At 44.7% G+C, this 15,513-nt stretch overlaps 1 protein-coding gene across 1 annotated transcript in view; it reads right to left on the bottom strand.

Moving 5' to 3' along the window:
- Positions 1-15,513, bottom strand: part of LOC117345704 (protein-glutamine gamma-glutamyltransferase 5-like) — a 58,546-nt gene that overhangs the window by 31,404 nt on the left and 11,629 nt on the right. Inside the window, exons 4-7 of the mRNA XM_033914759.1 lie at positions 15,229-15,347; positions 12,887-13,015; positions 5,827-6,004; positions 381-519 (exon numbers count right to left, since the gene is read on the bottom strand). Of these exons, the coding sequence (XP_033770650.1) occupies positions 381-519; positions 5,827-6,004; positions 12,887-13,015; positions 15,229-15,347 (565 nt within the window). The remainder of the gene's footprint in view (positions 1-380; positions 520-5,826; positions 6,005-12,886; positions 13,016-15,228; positions 15,348-15,513) is intronic.

The raw sequence follows: 15,513 nt of genomic DNA, 5'->3' as shown, positions 1-15,513 counted from the left end.
TGAAGATGGTTTCCCACGGTCATCCGCGGGGACGGGAACGGTGATGAATTTTGTCACCGTGTCATTCTCTACTGGTAACCCTAGGAACCCCTGATCTAAAGGGTCATTTTTGTTAAGTAATGTTTAAATTGGCTGATAGAAATATAAATAAACAAAAGAAAATCTCGATATTACTGATTTGCCAATGTCAGTGGCATAGCTACTGGGGGGCCTGCCCCTCCCCCCCTTTTTAGTTAGGTCAGCATCATGGCACTGGTGGCTGCTATGGCTGCAGGGGGTCCCCGAGCCTGGCCAGCAGAAGTGGTTCTCCACCACCGGTTCGCTCCACCAGAACACTTGAGAATGAATGCGCGCAAGGCCTGATTCCAAACAGGGCTCACCATATACTGTCGCGGCTGATGCCCTGAATCTTCTTCCCGGTATTGTCAATGAAGTTCTCAATGAACAGGTTTGCATTGCTGTCGTGGGCCGAGTTAAAATTCGTGATCACACGGGATGGAATCCCAAGGCATCGCATTACTAAAATGGGGAAAAAAACATCCCCCCACCCCAAAAAAATAATAAATGTAATGCATGGACAGCTAGAATGGGAATAAAAATCCTCAGTAAATCACAATAGTTTATATCCATCATACAACATTCAATAGTCTAAAAATTGGTAAGTTGCTTTCAGTAATGAATACTATATGGATATGTGTAATAGTTTTGGATAATATTAGAATATCAGAGATATAGGGTCCCTTTTACTAATGTGTGCAGAGTCCTTAATGCATGATTCTGCTTGAAAACAGATTACTGCACAAGCAGGGCAGGATTTAACCAATAGGCCAAGTAGGCACATGCCTAGGGCCCGAAATGGTCAATGGGGCCCGATGAAGGAAGGCATCACATTGTTTTTTCCAAACGTCGTTGGGCCCCTCCAGCATCGATTGGCAATGCGGCCCCCCCCCCCCCCCGACTTGCAACGCGGGCCCCACCCCGATCGGCAACCCCCCCATCGACGGAAAGTAAGACAAGCAAGCAATGCGGGTAAGAAAGGCAACGGGAACTGTAATTGTGCAAGCGGTGCTGCTTGCCCAAAGCTTCCCTCTGACGCAGCTTCCTGTTTCCGCCTGGGCGCATCGTAGGGTGGGGCAGGGCAAGGGGCCCAGTGTACTTGGGTGCCTAGGGGCTCTCGACAAATTAATCCTGCCCTGCGCACAAGGTTAAGATTTTTGCAGACTGATACTGTTTCCATGTGCTAAAGTGCACTTTAGTGAATTTCCAAATATAATTTTGGGAGGGGACATGTTATGGGCAAAGAGTGGGCATGGAAACACTAGCCAGATAGTGTGTTTTATTTAGGATTATCAGACATCTGGAAAAACCCAAATGCCCCCTTTTTAGAGGACTGTCCAGGCTCCCCAAAGGACTTGCCAAAACCCAGCATTTTCCCAGGTTTTGGAAAGCCCCGATGAGCTCCAGCATGTCTGGAGGGCCTCTGAGCATGCGCAGATGACGTCACACACACCCGCACATGCTCCAGGCCCTCCAGACACGTCTGGAGCTCATCCGAAGAGGAGAGGCGGCAGTGCTGGGTGTGAAACGGGGCATGACTGTGGGCAGAACAAGGCGGGGTCATGTGTCTGGGGTTGCCTGGAGAAAAATATGGTAACCCTAGTTTTATTTAATGCATGCAAACTAATAGAGGGTTAACGTGGGAGCTCGCAACACTTCCTATATAGGGGGTGGCAAGAGCTCTTGTATTAACTATGGGCAGGTACCACACACTAATGACCCACCATCAATAGCACGCAGGACATTGGCGCTTGGTCAGATGCGTGCAATGACAAGAGCATGCATGAAGGGAGGTAAATTGTGGAGGCAGAATTGTGCCCCCTGGAGCAAGTTATATGTGGTGAGAGCGCGAATTGTAAGTGTAGTGGGGGGGGGGGATGTGGGGGGGGGATGTTCCCTCCCCACTCCCCTGAATGAAAGGACGAGTGTAGTAGGGGGGTTTCCCCCCTTACACCCTCTCAGAGTCCAAACTGGAAGGCATAGAGCAGCATGCGCATTAGTTCTGCACGCAAATGTCGGGGTAGAATTGTCGGCGCACCAAGGTCCTGCGTCCGTTTGACAGATTACCTAAATTTACAGTTAAAAAGCTTGCTTGCTAGCTATCAATATATGCACGAGATCAACCAAGATAATAGTTGATGTGCAAAGGACCCAACAAGATCTGCGTTTCAGCATTCAGTTATCTGGGGGTATCTGCCGCGTGTCAATCTCCATCGCGGCTTGCTGGGACCCTAGGTGCCAGGGTTGATTGACTTTAAAAGCTAGGTTACCGTCTTTTTCCCATTTAATTAGCCATAATTTGTGGTACTATGTTACATATTAAACCTCCCCTTGATAAATACAAAAGCCTTCTTTTCCTGGTTTTGACTGGAATAGCTTTTCAATTGATCACGAAAAACTGGAAAAGCCATGATAGATTAAACTATACTTTTTGGTGGACAAATGTATGTAATACATACAAATATGAGAGAATGAATGCAGAATGTTTGGGGTCCAGTGTTTCATTTAACAAAGTATGGAGTCCATTGGCTTTATTTGCTGCTTCACATTAATGGTTTATGTACTTTTCTTCTAAGTTTTTCCTTACACATCCGGGGGTATGGTGGGGGTGGGGGGTTAGGAGAGGGAGAGGGAGAGGTAATTGAAAACTTGATATTAATTCTTCGTATCAATGTAATAAAGTTGTATTATTAATAATTGATAGATGGGTGGGTGGGTGGGTAAGGTGCTCATAATCGAAAGAGAAAAACGTCCAAAAACCGGCCTAAGTCGGCACTTTGACGAACATTTCTCAAAAAAGTCTAAGTGCCGATAATAAAAATGGGTTTTGGATGTATTTCTAAACGGCCTAGGCTTTCATAGTGCCGCTGAATGACCAAAGCTAAATGGGGCGTTTCAGGAGGCGTGTCGAGGGCGGGAGTTGGGCGGGAGCCTAGACGGAACTTGGACGTTGTGACTTAGACCATGTAAAACATGGTCTAAGTCACAAAAACCCACCTAAAGTCACCAGATAAGCACTGCAAATACATAAAACAGACCCCCACACACTACCCTAGTGATCACCAACCCCCCCCACCCCATAAAAATTTTAATCATAACTTTAAAATTCAGCTTCTAGACCATCATCACCTGGCTGCCTGGCATAGGAAAGCCTAGTCGTCCAGCCCAGAGGCAGCTTAAGTCATCTTGGGGGTGGGTTAGGGACTCATGGAGAGGAGGACCCATGCCCATAAGCCCCTGTAATCACTGCATTAATACCTAAACATGTGCACTCCCCTAAACACCCCCAAAACCCTTTTGTACTGGCATATAAGTGGCTCCTGCAGCCATAAGGGCTATTGGGGTGGTAGATAAGTGGGTCTAGTGGATTCTGGAGGTGGTTTGGGGGGCTTACCATAACCTATAAGGGAGCTGTAGGGAGGAGAAGACATGGCACCCTTTTTGTGAAGTTCAAAGCAGTGCCCTGTAAGGTACCCCACTATTTAGGTGGCATGTCTGGGTGTGCAGGCCTTCACTTTGCAGACCCCTCCCATGTCCAACAGGGCTTGTTCTAGGCATTTTGGACTTGGACGGAAAGTTGGACAAAAATGTGGTATAAAGATAGACGATTTAGTGACTTGGATGATCAGAACGGCAGGATATATAATTAGACGATTTTCAAAACGAAAAAAAAGTTGGACGTATCTTTCAAAAATATGTCTTAAGCTGTTTTTTGTACTTTGGACGACTTGCGAGATGGACGTAAACGGACTTAGACGTCCCTTTCGATTATGCCCCTCTTAATTGTATAAAATGGTGTAATCTCTGTAATATTTTTCTGTATTCAATCAAATGTACTACACTGTTGTAGTTTATAAAATAATAAAATTTTTTAAAAAAAGCTAGGTTACCATCTTTTTCCCATTTAATTATTATATCAGGTTACAGTTGTGTAACGACAGAATCATAAGCATTTAGATTGTAAACAATTAAGTCTCCATATTATTTAGTTATAAAGAACTTGTGCCAAGCCAACATTTAAGGAAACACTGGCTACCACAAGATAAACATCTGGGGGAAAGAAAAATATTGGCTATTATTAATACATTCCAAACTGAAATTATTATTATTTTTTTTTTTCATTAATTCTTTATTTAATTTTCAATTACAATTTCCAAGCATATTCATCTTGAACAGAAAGAGTGACAGAAATTAAACATACAAATAGTATAAATTAAAAGAAATCTAAATCAAAATTACAGGAATAACAGCAATATGTCTATCATTCTCAAGTCCTCAATTATAGGGATCCAAGATTCAAACAAGTGACAAAACAACAAAGAAACACTTAAGTCAAGGAAAAAACAACAGCCTATAAGGTGGGAGATTAATCTTCATTTAGAGTTCTTATCACTTATTCTTTATCAAGGCGTTTAAGAGACAAAAATTCAGTCAACTGGGATGGTTCATAAAAAACATATTTAAGGGGTTTATATCTAATTATGCACTTTCAGGGGTAACATAAGAACCCCCCCCCAACCGATGGATGTTACTGCGGATCTCATCAACAAAAATTCTCACCTTCTTCTCTGAGTGTCTTTAGAGACATCAGGAAACATCAATATTTTTTGTCCCAGAAATATTTTTTACATTTATTTTTAAAAAATAACCTCATTATCCATTCCTTATCAGGAGCTAAAACGACTGTTACTAATAGTGTTGCTGGTTTCCATCCAAACCGAAATTTACGATCAGAATTGACGATGAAGTGCTGCTGTATCTGTAACAGGGCCAAAGACATTGGAATGCAATGAGAGTAGGGTTAACAGATTTTCCCAGAAGGAAAATCTAGACCCATGGCCATGCCCTCAGGCCCGCCCCTAGACAGCATCCGCGCATGTGAGGAAGTGATGCAATGATGTCACACGCAAGGTGGGGTGGAATGGGGCATGACACAGGCAGAACGGGGCAGAACTGGGTGGGTCTGAGGGGCGTGGCCATGGGTACAGATTTTCCATCGGGAAAATCTGGTAACACTAGCTGATAGGTGCCTATCTCCCAATTTTATATTTTTTAAATTCTGAACTTGTTAAAGGTCCTAATTAAAGCCAATGTGCTAATTAAGTTAGGCACCAGTGCCTGTTTATATAGGTGCCTCTAACAGGATTTCTCTTTAGTTGGACACCTTGATAATCTAGTCAGAAGTTATGCATTGGCCAAAGAGATCTGTTCAGTGAAGTCCAAAGTTAACTGCTTGTAACCTTTGGAATTTCGCTATCCTTACAGTGCGTTCTTACTATACGCTGGGAATAGGTTCCTCGAAAACTCCGTGAATACCGGAAACGCAAATAAGGAACCGTTGATCTTGAAACAGGGGTTAGATTCCTGTGCGACCCCGTGTAATGTACAATTTTGCTAGCAAACACACAAATTCATCATTTTTATATACTTTTCTTGTACAGAACAGCTTGATTATTATACACTGGGGATTTCTTTTTGCGTGAAAACAGTCATTTGGTGTAAGAATATTCACGCACAGCTCTATGAATATCTTCGTCCTCGTGTGCATGATTGTGAATAGTGAAAATATGTTACTCTTTATTTTGTGTGCCTAAGGGCAGTAGCAGTTTCTAGTGTGGGGAGTTCCTATGAGCATTGGGAACAGCGTGGGCCATTCGGTGCAGCTCTCTGCACTAAAAACCACTAGCGCAGTTTAATCAAAGAGGGGGGAAGCCTATCTGTGAATATGGACTGAGAATGCACTGTATTTTTAAGTCCATGCTTGCTTACCTGTGCACATGACAGCTGCATAGACCCAGCACTGCCCGTATCTGACTGGCTGGCAATCCTTTGCATACCAGTCTCTCAGGATGGTTACGCTGCCGTTCCATACAGACGGGCTGACCCCGTTGTCAAATTTTCCGCTCCAATTGCCTTCCAGCACCCCGGCGTCATCATTGCAGTTGATCTGCAATAATAAACATTGAATTGCATAACTTTCGTGAATGTATTTGGTTTTTTTTGTTTTGTTTTAAAGTGATACTGAAGCAGCAAATAGTTGAATAACCTTACCTAAACAGAAACTTGAGATGTAAACAGATTAATCATATCCTTTGGCTAACATGTGCTCCCTTGCCAAAATATTTTGTCAGCTACTGCCTAAGGCTAGAGTTACCATATGGCTCCAGAAAAAGGAGGTCGAATTCAGACATTGGAAGTAAAACCCAGATGTCTCAATCCATCCTCCTTTTTCTGGAGCCATATGGTAACCCTACTTAAGGCTGATGTTGGATGTTTTAGGAAAGAGCTTCCCAGACCCATCCCAGAAACCCCATAATGACTGAGTTCTCAGGCTATTCGGTGGCGTAGGAAGGGGGGGGGGCATTGTGCGCCCTCACCTGGAGTACTGCGTCCAGCACTGGTCACCGTACATGAAGAAGGACACGGTACTACTCGAAAGGGTCTAGAGAAGAGCGACTTAGATGGTTTAGGGGCTGGAGGAGTTGCCGTACAGCGAGAGATTGGAGAAACTGGGCCTCTTCTCCCTTGAAAAGAGGAGACTGAGAGGGGACATGATCGAAACATTCAAGATAATGAAGGGAATAGACTTAGTAGATAAAGACAGGTTGTTCACCCTCTCCAAGGTAGGGAGAACAAGAGGGCACTCTCTAAAGTTGAAAGGGGATAGATTCCGTACAAACGTAAGGAAGTTCTTTTTCACCCAGAGAGTGGTGGAAAACTGGAACTGTCTTCCGGAGTCTGTTATAGGGGAAAACACCCTCCAGGGATTCAAGACAAAGTAGATAAAGACAGGTTGTTCACCCTCTCCAAGGTAGGGAGAACGAGAGGGCACTCTCTAAAGTTAAAAGGGGATAGATTCCGTAAGGAAGTTCTTCTTCATCCAGAGAGTGATGGAGAGCTGGAATGCTCTTCCGGAGTCTGTTGTAGGGGAAAACACCCTCCAGGGTTTCAAGACTAAGCTAGACAAGTTCCTGCTAAACTGGGACATACGCAGGTGAAGCTGGACTCATTTAGAGCACTGGTCTTTGACCTGTGGGCTGCCCTGTGAGCGGACTGCTGGGCACGATGGACCACTGGTCTGACCCAGCAGCGGCAATTCTTATGTTCCCCTCTCCGCCCTCCCTCTAGGTGACTTGCCCAGGGTCACAGGGAGCAGCGTGGCGTTTGAACCCACAAACCTCAGGGTGCTGAGGCTATAGCTCTAACTATAGGAAAGTCAATTGGAAGGAATCCCATGCCCAACACACTAGTCAGACTAGAAGTGGGATGGGACAATGGATTTCCCAAAGAAAAAGAGGATTAATGCGTATTTCAGCATAAATACCTGTGTCAGGCTTCAATTATTGAGATCCACTGTTGTCACTATCCAATATACTGAAAGTTGATGAATCAAGAATTTGCTTCACTAGTAGAAGGGTTATGTGGCATAATGGTTAGAGCTGCTGCCTCAGCAGCTTGAGGTTGCGAGTTCAATCCCAGCCTGCTCCTTGTGACTCTGGACAAGCCACTTAACTAACTATTACCCCAGGCAGTGGCATAGTAAGTGGGGGGGGGATGGTCCACACCAGGCACCATCTGTCCCACCGCTCCTTCCCTGCCCCCCCCTCCGCTGCCACGTGTGCGCACCGCGTCCCTTCCCCTGTACCTCTGAGACGTTCCTGGCTTGAGCAGCAACCTCCAACCTGCTGTCGTGCCAGCGTTGGCTCTTCCTCTGATATCACTTCCTGGACTTGCGCCTAGGAAGTGACATCAGAGGAAGAGCCGATGCTGGGGCAACAGCAGCTTAGGGGTTGCTGCTCAGGCCAGGAATGTTACTTCTAGTATGGGGAGCCGCGCTGAATGGTGGGGGGAGGGCAGGGGATGGGCACCACCGCCCACCCTATGCCATTGGCCCCCAGATACAGATATATTGTGAGCCTGCCAGGACAGATAGGGAAAAATACCTGGTTACTATTCTGTAATCCTATAAACTCTTTCAGCATGCCCTTGTAGTGTTTTACTACAATAAAGTTATCTAAATCTCTTTAAAAGACTGAAACACAGAAGCCCAAAAATCTGTAACCAGCGCCTAAAGTTAGGTGCCCAACTAGATAGGCGCCTATCTAAATTGATCAACTAAGCCCAATTAAGCTTTTTAATCAGCACTGATTGGAATCTAGGCGCCTATCAAGAAAGGCGCGATTCTGTAACAAGGCACCTCTAAAAATTTAAGCGACCTTCAAAAAAAGAGGTGCTATGCATGTTAGGCGTGGGCGTGGCTAAGTGTTAGGCGCCTTGTTACAGAATCATTGCTCTTAAGTTTCTCTAATCTCTCAATGTACGGCAACTCCTCCAGCCCTTTAACCATTTTAGTCGCTCTTCTCTGGACCCTTTCGAGTAGTAATGTAATGTAATGTAATGTAATTTATTTCTTATATACCGCTACATCCGTTAGGTTCTAAGCGGTTTACAGAAAATATACATTAAGATTAGAAATAAGAAAGGTACTTGAAAAATTCCCTTACTGTCCCGAAGGCTCACAATCTAACTAAAGTACCTGGAGGGTAATAGAGAAGTGAAAAGTAGAGTTAGAGGAAAAATAAAAATAAAATAAACATTTTAACAAGACACTCTTGGTAGGATCGGGTCTGTGTGCTCTCGATGGTTGTGGCTGGTCTCATTGCTGCTTAGGTTACCGTGTCCTTCTTCATGTACGACGACCGGGATTACTGTGTCCAGCACTGGTCGCCGTACATGAAAGACACGATACTACTCGAAAGGGTCCAGAGAAGAGCGACTAAAATGGTTAAGGGGCTGGAGGAGTTGCCGTACAATGAGCGATTGGAGAAACTGGGCCTCTTCTCCCTTGAAAAGAGGAGACTGAGAGGGGACATGATCGAAACATTCAAGATAATGAAGGGAATAGACTTAGTATTTTGAACGTTTCGATCAAGTCCCCTATTTAATGGGCGCCTTCAAAATAGGTGCTGCTCAGTGGGATTCACTAAACAGCGCCCAATTTTACTTGAATCGCGCTGAACAGTGCCTATATCAGCGCCTACCGTTTGGGCGCTTCTTGTAGAATTTGCCCTTAAGTGACCAATGGACAAACCTAACAAAGCATTAAAGAAAAAGACGGTTTAGAATAACATCAATAAATTAAGAACTACCAGTACAAATATTCTCTTCCACATTGACTGCTGCAGTTTGTGTAATCTCCGCCTTTTCAAGGTAACAATAGCTTCCTTGTTTGCTGGATTACTCTGGCATGCAAACCAAGAAACTTTGCACATGCATAACTGGTCAAGCTCTGTCTTGCTCACATACTGCCTTCAACTTGCCTCCTAGTCTAGTTTCTTTTGTCAATGCCTTGTTAAGCCTGGAACCTGAGAATTCCTTCATTAACCCCTCCTGTCCACAGGACTGTGCATGTGCCTATACTCCTTGTTAAGAATTGTCATACTGGGACAGACCAGTATACTGGGACTGTTTCCCAATAGTGGCCAACCCAGGTCCCAAGTACCTAGCTAGATCCCAAGTAGTAAAACAGATTTTATGCTCCTTATCCTAGGAAGAAGCAGTGGATTTCCCCAAACCATCTCAATAATGGCCTGTGGACTTCTCTTTTAGGAAATTATCCAAACCTTTTTAAAACCCTGCTAAGCTAACTGATTTCACTACATTCTCTGGTAACGAAGTCCAGACTTTAATTACACGTTGTGTGAAGACACATTTTCTCTGGTTTGTTTTAAATCTACTAACTTAGTAACTTCATCGCATGCCCTCTAGTCCTAGTATGTTTGGAAAGAGTGAACAAGTGATTCACATTTGCCCTTTCCACTCCACTCATTACTTTATATCATATCCTCCCTGAGCCAAAGAGCCCTAGCCGCTTTAGCCTCTCCTCAAAGGGAAGTTGACCCATCCCTTTTATCATTTTTGTTGCCCTTCTCTGTACCTTTTCTAATTCTGCTATATCCTTTTTGAGATATAGTAACCAGAAATGCACACAGTTAGCAGGAACAGTTTAGCAGGAACAGTTAGCAAGACAGAGTTTAGCAGGAACAGTTAGCAGGAACAGTTTAGCAGGAACAGTTAGCAAGACACAGTTTAGCAAGAACAGTTAGCAAGACACAGTTTAGCAGGAACAGTTAGCAGGAACAGTTTAGCAAGAACAGTTAGCAAGACACAGTTTAGCAGGAACAGTTAGCAAGACACAGTTTAGCAGGAACAGTTAGCAGGAACAGTTTAGCAGGAACAGTTAGCAAGACACAGTTTAGCAAGAACAGTTAGCAAGACACAGTTTAGCAGGAACAGTTAGCAAGACACAGTTTAGCAGGAACAGTTAGCAGGAACAGTTTAGCAGGAACAGTTAGCAAGACACAGTTTAGCAAGAACAGTTAGCAAGACACAGTTTAGCAGGAACAGTTAGCAAGACACAGTTTAGCAGGAACAGTTAGCAGGAACAGTTTAGCAGGAACAGTTAGCAAGACACAGTTTAGCAGGAACAGTTAGCAGGAACAGTTTAGCAGGAACAGTTAGCAAGACACAGTTTAGCAGGAACAGTTAGCAGGAACAGTTTAGCAGGAACAGTTAGCAAGACACAGTTTAGCAAGAACAGTTAGCAAGACACAGTTTAGCAGGAACAGTTAGCAAGACACAGTTTAGCAGGAACAGTTAGCAGGAACAGTTTAGCAGGAACAGTTAGCAAGACACAGTTTAGCAGGAACAGTTAGCAAGACACAGTTTAGCAGGAACAGTTAGCAGGAACAGTTTAGCAGGAACAGTTAGCAGGAACAGTTTAGCAGGAACAGTTAGCAAGACACAGTTTAGCAGGAACAGTTAGCAAGACACAGTTTAGCAGGAACAGTTAGCAGGAACAGTTTAGCAGGAACAGTTAGCAAGACACAGTTTAGCAGGAACAGTTAGCAAGACACAGTTTAGCAGGAACAGTTAGCAGGAACAGTTTAGCAGGAACAGTTAGCAAGACACAGTTTAGCAGGAACAGTTAGCAAGACACAGTTTAGCAGGAACAGTTAGCAGGAACAGTTTAGCAGGAACAGTTAGCAGGAACAGTTTAGCAGGAACAGTTAGCAAGACACAGTTTAGCAAGAACAGTTAGCAAGACACAGTTTAGCAGGAACAGTTAGCAAGACACAGTTTAGCAGGAACAGTTAGCAGGAACAGTTTAGCAGGAACAGTTAGCAAGACACAGTTTAGCAAGAACAGTTAGCAAGACACAGTTTAGCAGGAACAGTTAGCAAGACACAGTTTAGCAGGAACAGTTAGCAGGAACAGTTTAGCAGGAACAGTTAGCAAGACACAGTTTAGCAAGAACAGTTAGCAAGACACAGTTTAGCAGGAACAGTTAGCAAGACACAGTTTAGCAGGAACAGTTAGCAGGAACAGTTTAGCAGGAACAGTTAGCAAGACACAGTTTAGCAGGAACAGTTAGCAGGAACAGTTTAGCAGGAACAGTTAGCAAGACACAGTTTAGCAGGAACAGTTAGCAGGAACAGTTTAGCAGGAACAGTTAGCAAGACACAGTTTAGCAAGAACAGTTAGCAAGACACAGTTTAGCAGGAACAGTTAGCAGGAACAGTTTAGCAGGAACAGTTAGCAAGACACAGTTTAGCAGGAACAGTTAGCAAGACACAGTTTAGCAGGAACAGTTAGCAGGAACAGTTTAGCAGGAACAGTTAGCAAGACACAGTTTAGCAGGAACAGTTAGCAGGAACAGTTTAGCAGGAACAGTTAGCAAGACACAGTTTAGCAGGAACAGTTAGCAAGACACAGTTTAGCAGGAACAGTTAGCAGGAACAGTTTAGCAGGAACAGTTAGCAGGAACAGTTTAGCAGGAACAGTTAGCAGGAACAGTTTAGCAGGAACAGTTAGCAAGACACAGTTTAGCAGGAACTTGTCCAGCTTAGTCTTGAAACCCTGGAGGGTGTTTTCCCCTACAACAGACTCTGAGGTGCGACTGTACCATAGAGCGATACAAGGGCATTATAACATTTTCATCTTTGTTTTCCATTCCTTTCCTGATAATTCCTAACATTCTATTTGCTTTCTTAACAGTTGCCATACATTGAGCTGAGGGTTTCAACATATTCTCAACCAGGACACCTAGAACCTTTTCCTGGACGGTGACTCCTAACACAGAACCCAGCATCATGTAGCTATTGTTTGGGTTCTTCTTTCCCACATGCATCACTTTACACTTGCTCACATTAAACCTCCTTAGCCAGCTTTGCTTCAATAGTCTGTCACTGAAGTCTCCCTAATAGAAAACCTACTTCTGTCCCTCCCAAACCCCCTGCTTGAGAGCTGAACTAAAAAGGTAGGGTTACCATATTTTAGAAAGGAAAACCCCAGACACATAACCCTGCCCCATTCTGCCTCCAGCCCCGCCCTGTTCCACCCCAGCTCCGCCCAGTTCAGTCTCTAGCCCCGCCCAGTTTTGCCTCCAGCCCCGCCCAGTTCCACCCCAGCCCCCCCCCCACCAAGCCTCCTATCTTCTGTAATGAGCTCCTGTCATGTTTGGAGGGCCTGGGGATATGTGTGGGGCCTGAACATGCTCAGAAGCCCTCCATACATGGCTGGAGTTCGTCGGGGCTTTCTAAAACCCGGACAAATGCCGGGTTTTGAAAAGCCCGTCTGGGAGCCCAGACAGTCATCTAAAAAGACGTCTGGTAACCCTATGAAAGAGTATGGAGTGGACTGAAGTGATACGAGCATCTTCAGTGGGTACCAGCCCAGTCAAAGCTGATCCATGAAGCAAGAAACCACAAAAATGTTTCTACTGAGCCATTGGACTATCCCTGTCCCTCTAATCATACTTTGTCCTCACCATGGCGCACACCACCCGGCTCACGTACACAGGATCATTTCGGCGTGCCATGTCCTTGAATGCATCCTGCGTGAAATTTAAATTCTTGTCCAGTAGTTTTAGGCAGATATCCAGAATATCTTCTTCAAACTACAGAAATGAGTTAAAGAGAGCAAAATCCCTTTGTTAAAAGTATCCATGTGGCATTCTGGGTTATTCTTAGGTCTGAAGACAATCCAGTGAGATATGCATCCCCAGGACCAGATCACATTATATTCAGATAAGCAGAGGAGTGCAAGATAAATATTTATATCAGAATTATATCATAAATCATATGTAAAAATGGGGAAAATATCCTAAGTATAGGCATCTCCTAAACTCCTACACATATAATGAACAAAATAGCTTCTAGCATGCACAGAAAATTCACTTTTCTTATCCTCAATCTGAATCTTCATTTCCACTGTCACTGGATCCAAGGAGAGCTTAATGATTAGAGCAGTGCGTTGAAAACCAGGGAAGCCAGTGTTCAAAGCCCACTGCTGTTCCTTGTGTATTTGGACAAGTCCTTTAACCCTCCAAACTTAGGGGCCCTTATAGAGAGCTGTGCTGAAATCTGGGCTCAGCGTGTCTTAATGTGGAATTTTCTTGCAGGCTAAGCCCAGATGCAGAACCGCACAATTTAAAGGCTCTTTTTTTTATTGCTGGTTATCAGTGGCCTAGTAAGAGGGGCAGGGGGGGGGGCAGACCACCCTCGGCGCTGTCTTGGTGGGGGTGCTGGCATCTCTCCAGCTCCCACGCCATGCTCTTGCCCCCTTCCCCCCTTCCCGACAGAGTGATTGTGGGAAACGATCCTTGTTAAAGCGTTGACTACGTGAAACCTGTCGGATCCGAGTTTCCCCGATCATAAAAACTAAGATAAGTCATAAACCTTTAGTACATATGTACAAGCATTTGACTAGTAGCACTTTAAGGCACTTTTTAAGCCCTTTGAAACTATTGCACTTTAAAACTGCACTTTAAATATTGAAATCCAATTAGGATTAAAAAAAAGTGGGCCAGTGAGGAGACAACATGTCAAGCGTATCGCTATGATAAATATTTGAGCGACGAGTGGTGTTTCTGAGGTCCGAAGCTTCAGTAAAGTTATGAAATTTGTAGCTATTAAGAGTGGTTGAATCATATACCACGACGGATATTTATTACTTGGAATAAAAGGTATTTAAAAAATAAAAACGCAAGCTTAGTGCATGTTAACAGACAAATTTCCATGAAACAATTTAACGCATTTTGCGATAAGCCTTTTTGCCCACATTAAGGCCCAAATTCTGCAACCAGCGCCTACAATTAGGCACCTATTTCGGAGGCGCCCACCTAGATAGGCGCCTCTCTAAAATTGAATAATGAGCCCAATTAACCTTTGTAATCAGCACTGATTGAAACCTAGGCGCCTATCAAGAAAAGCGCGATTCTGTAACAAGGCGCCTCTAAAAATTTAGGCGTGGGCATGACTACGTGTTAGGCGCCTTCTTACAGAATCACTGCTCTGAAGCGCTCAGCTAGGCGCTTACCTTTTAAGTGTCTAGAGCTGGCCTATTTAATGGGCGCCTCCGAAATAGGTGCCGCTCAGCGTGATTCACTAAACAACGCCGAATTTTACTTGAATCGCGGTGAACAGTGCCTCTACAGGCGCCTAATATTTGGGCGCTTCTTATAGAATTTGCCCTTAAGTGTGCATCAGTACTTAACGCAGCTTTGCAAAAGAGTCCCTTAGATCAGTGGTTCCCAACCCTGTCCTGGAGGACCTTAGATCGGTGGTTCCCAACCCTGTCCTGGAGGACCTTAGATCGGTGGTTCCCAACCCTGTCCTGGAGGACCTTAGATCGGTGGTTCCCAACCCTGTCCTGGAGGACCTTAGATCGGTGGTTCCCAACCCTGTCCTGGAGGACCTTAGATCGGTGGTTCCCAACCCTGTCCTGGAGGACCTTAGATCGGTGGTTCCCAACCCTGTCCTGGAGGACCTTAGATCGGTGGTTCCCAACCCTGTCCTGGAGGACCTTAGATCGGTGGTTCCCAACCCTGTCCTGGAGGACCTTAGATCGGTGGTTCCCAACCCTGTCCTGGAGGACCACAAGCCAGTCAGGTTTTCAGGATAATCTTAATGAATATGCAAGAAAGAGATTTGCATGTAATAAAGGTGACAGGAATGCAGATCTGCCCCATGCATATTCCCGAGTGGCTAGTGGTCCTCCAGGACTGCCTTCGATCATTTATCCGGAGGCAGGGAAGTACCAAGGGTAGCAGTTTCCTTAGGTCCTACTGAAAATCCAAACGCCCTTTTTGGAGAGAAGCGCACGTTTTACCTGCCCAAAGTTCCAGGCACAGGGGTTGATCCTGTTCTCGTTGCCTTGGTAGACGAAGCCGTACTCATTCAGGACATATTCATCCCTCTGTTTATCATCGGCTAGGTATACGTCATCCTCTAGCATGTATGGGCAGGAGGTGCCAGGTGGGAAGCAATGTGAGAGTGCAGTTAGAATGCAGCCTTCACTCCCCATGCCCCACCCTTATGCTATGAGATCCTGACTTTGACATTTTAATGTTGGTTTATTTTTGCTAATAAAACTTTGTGACTCAGGAAAGCGAGG

Source organism: Geotrypetes seraphini, chromosome 11 (genome assembly GCF_902459505.1).
Source record: "Geotrypetes seraphini chromosome 11, aGeoSer1.1, whole genome shotgun sequence".
In the NCBI taxonomy this organism is placed as follows: Eukaryota; Metazoa; Chordata; class Amphibia; order Gymnophiona; family Dermophiidae; genus Geotrypetes; species Geotrypetes seraphini.
This window is presented reverse-complemented; position numbering and strand designations above follow the sequence as displayed.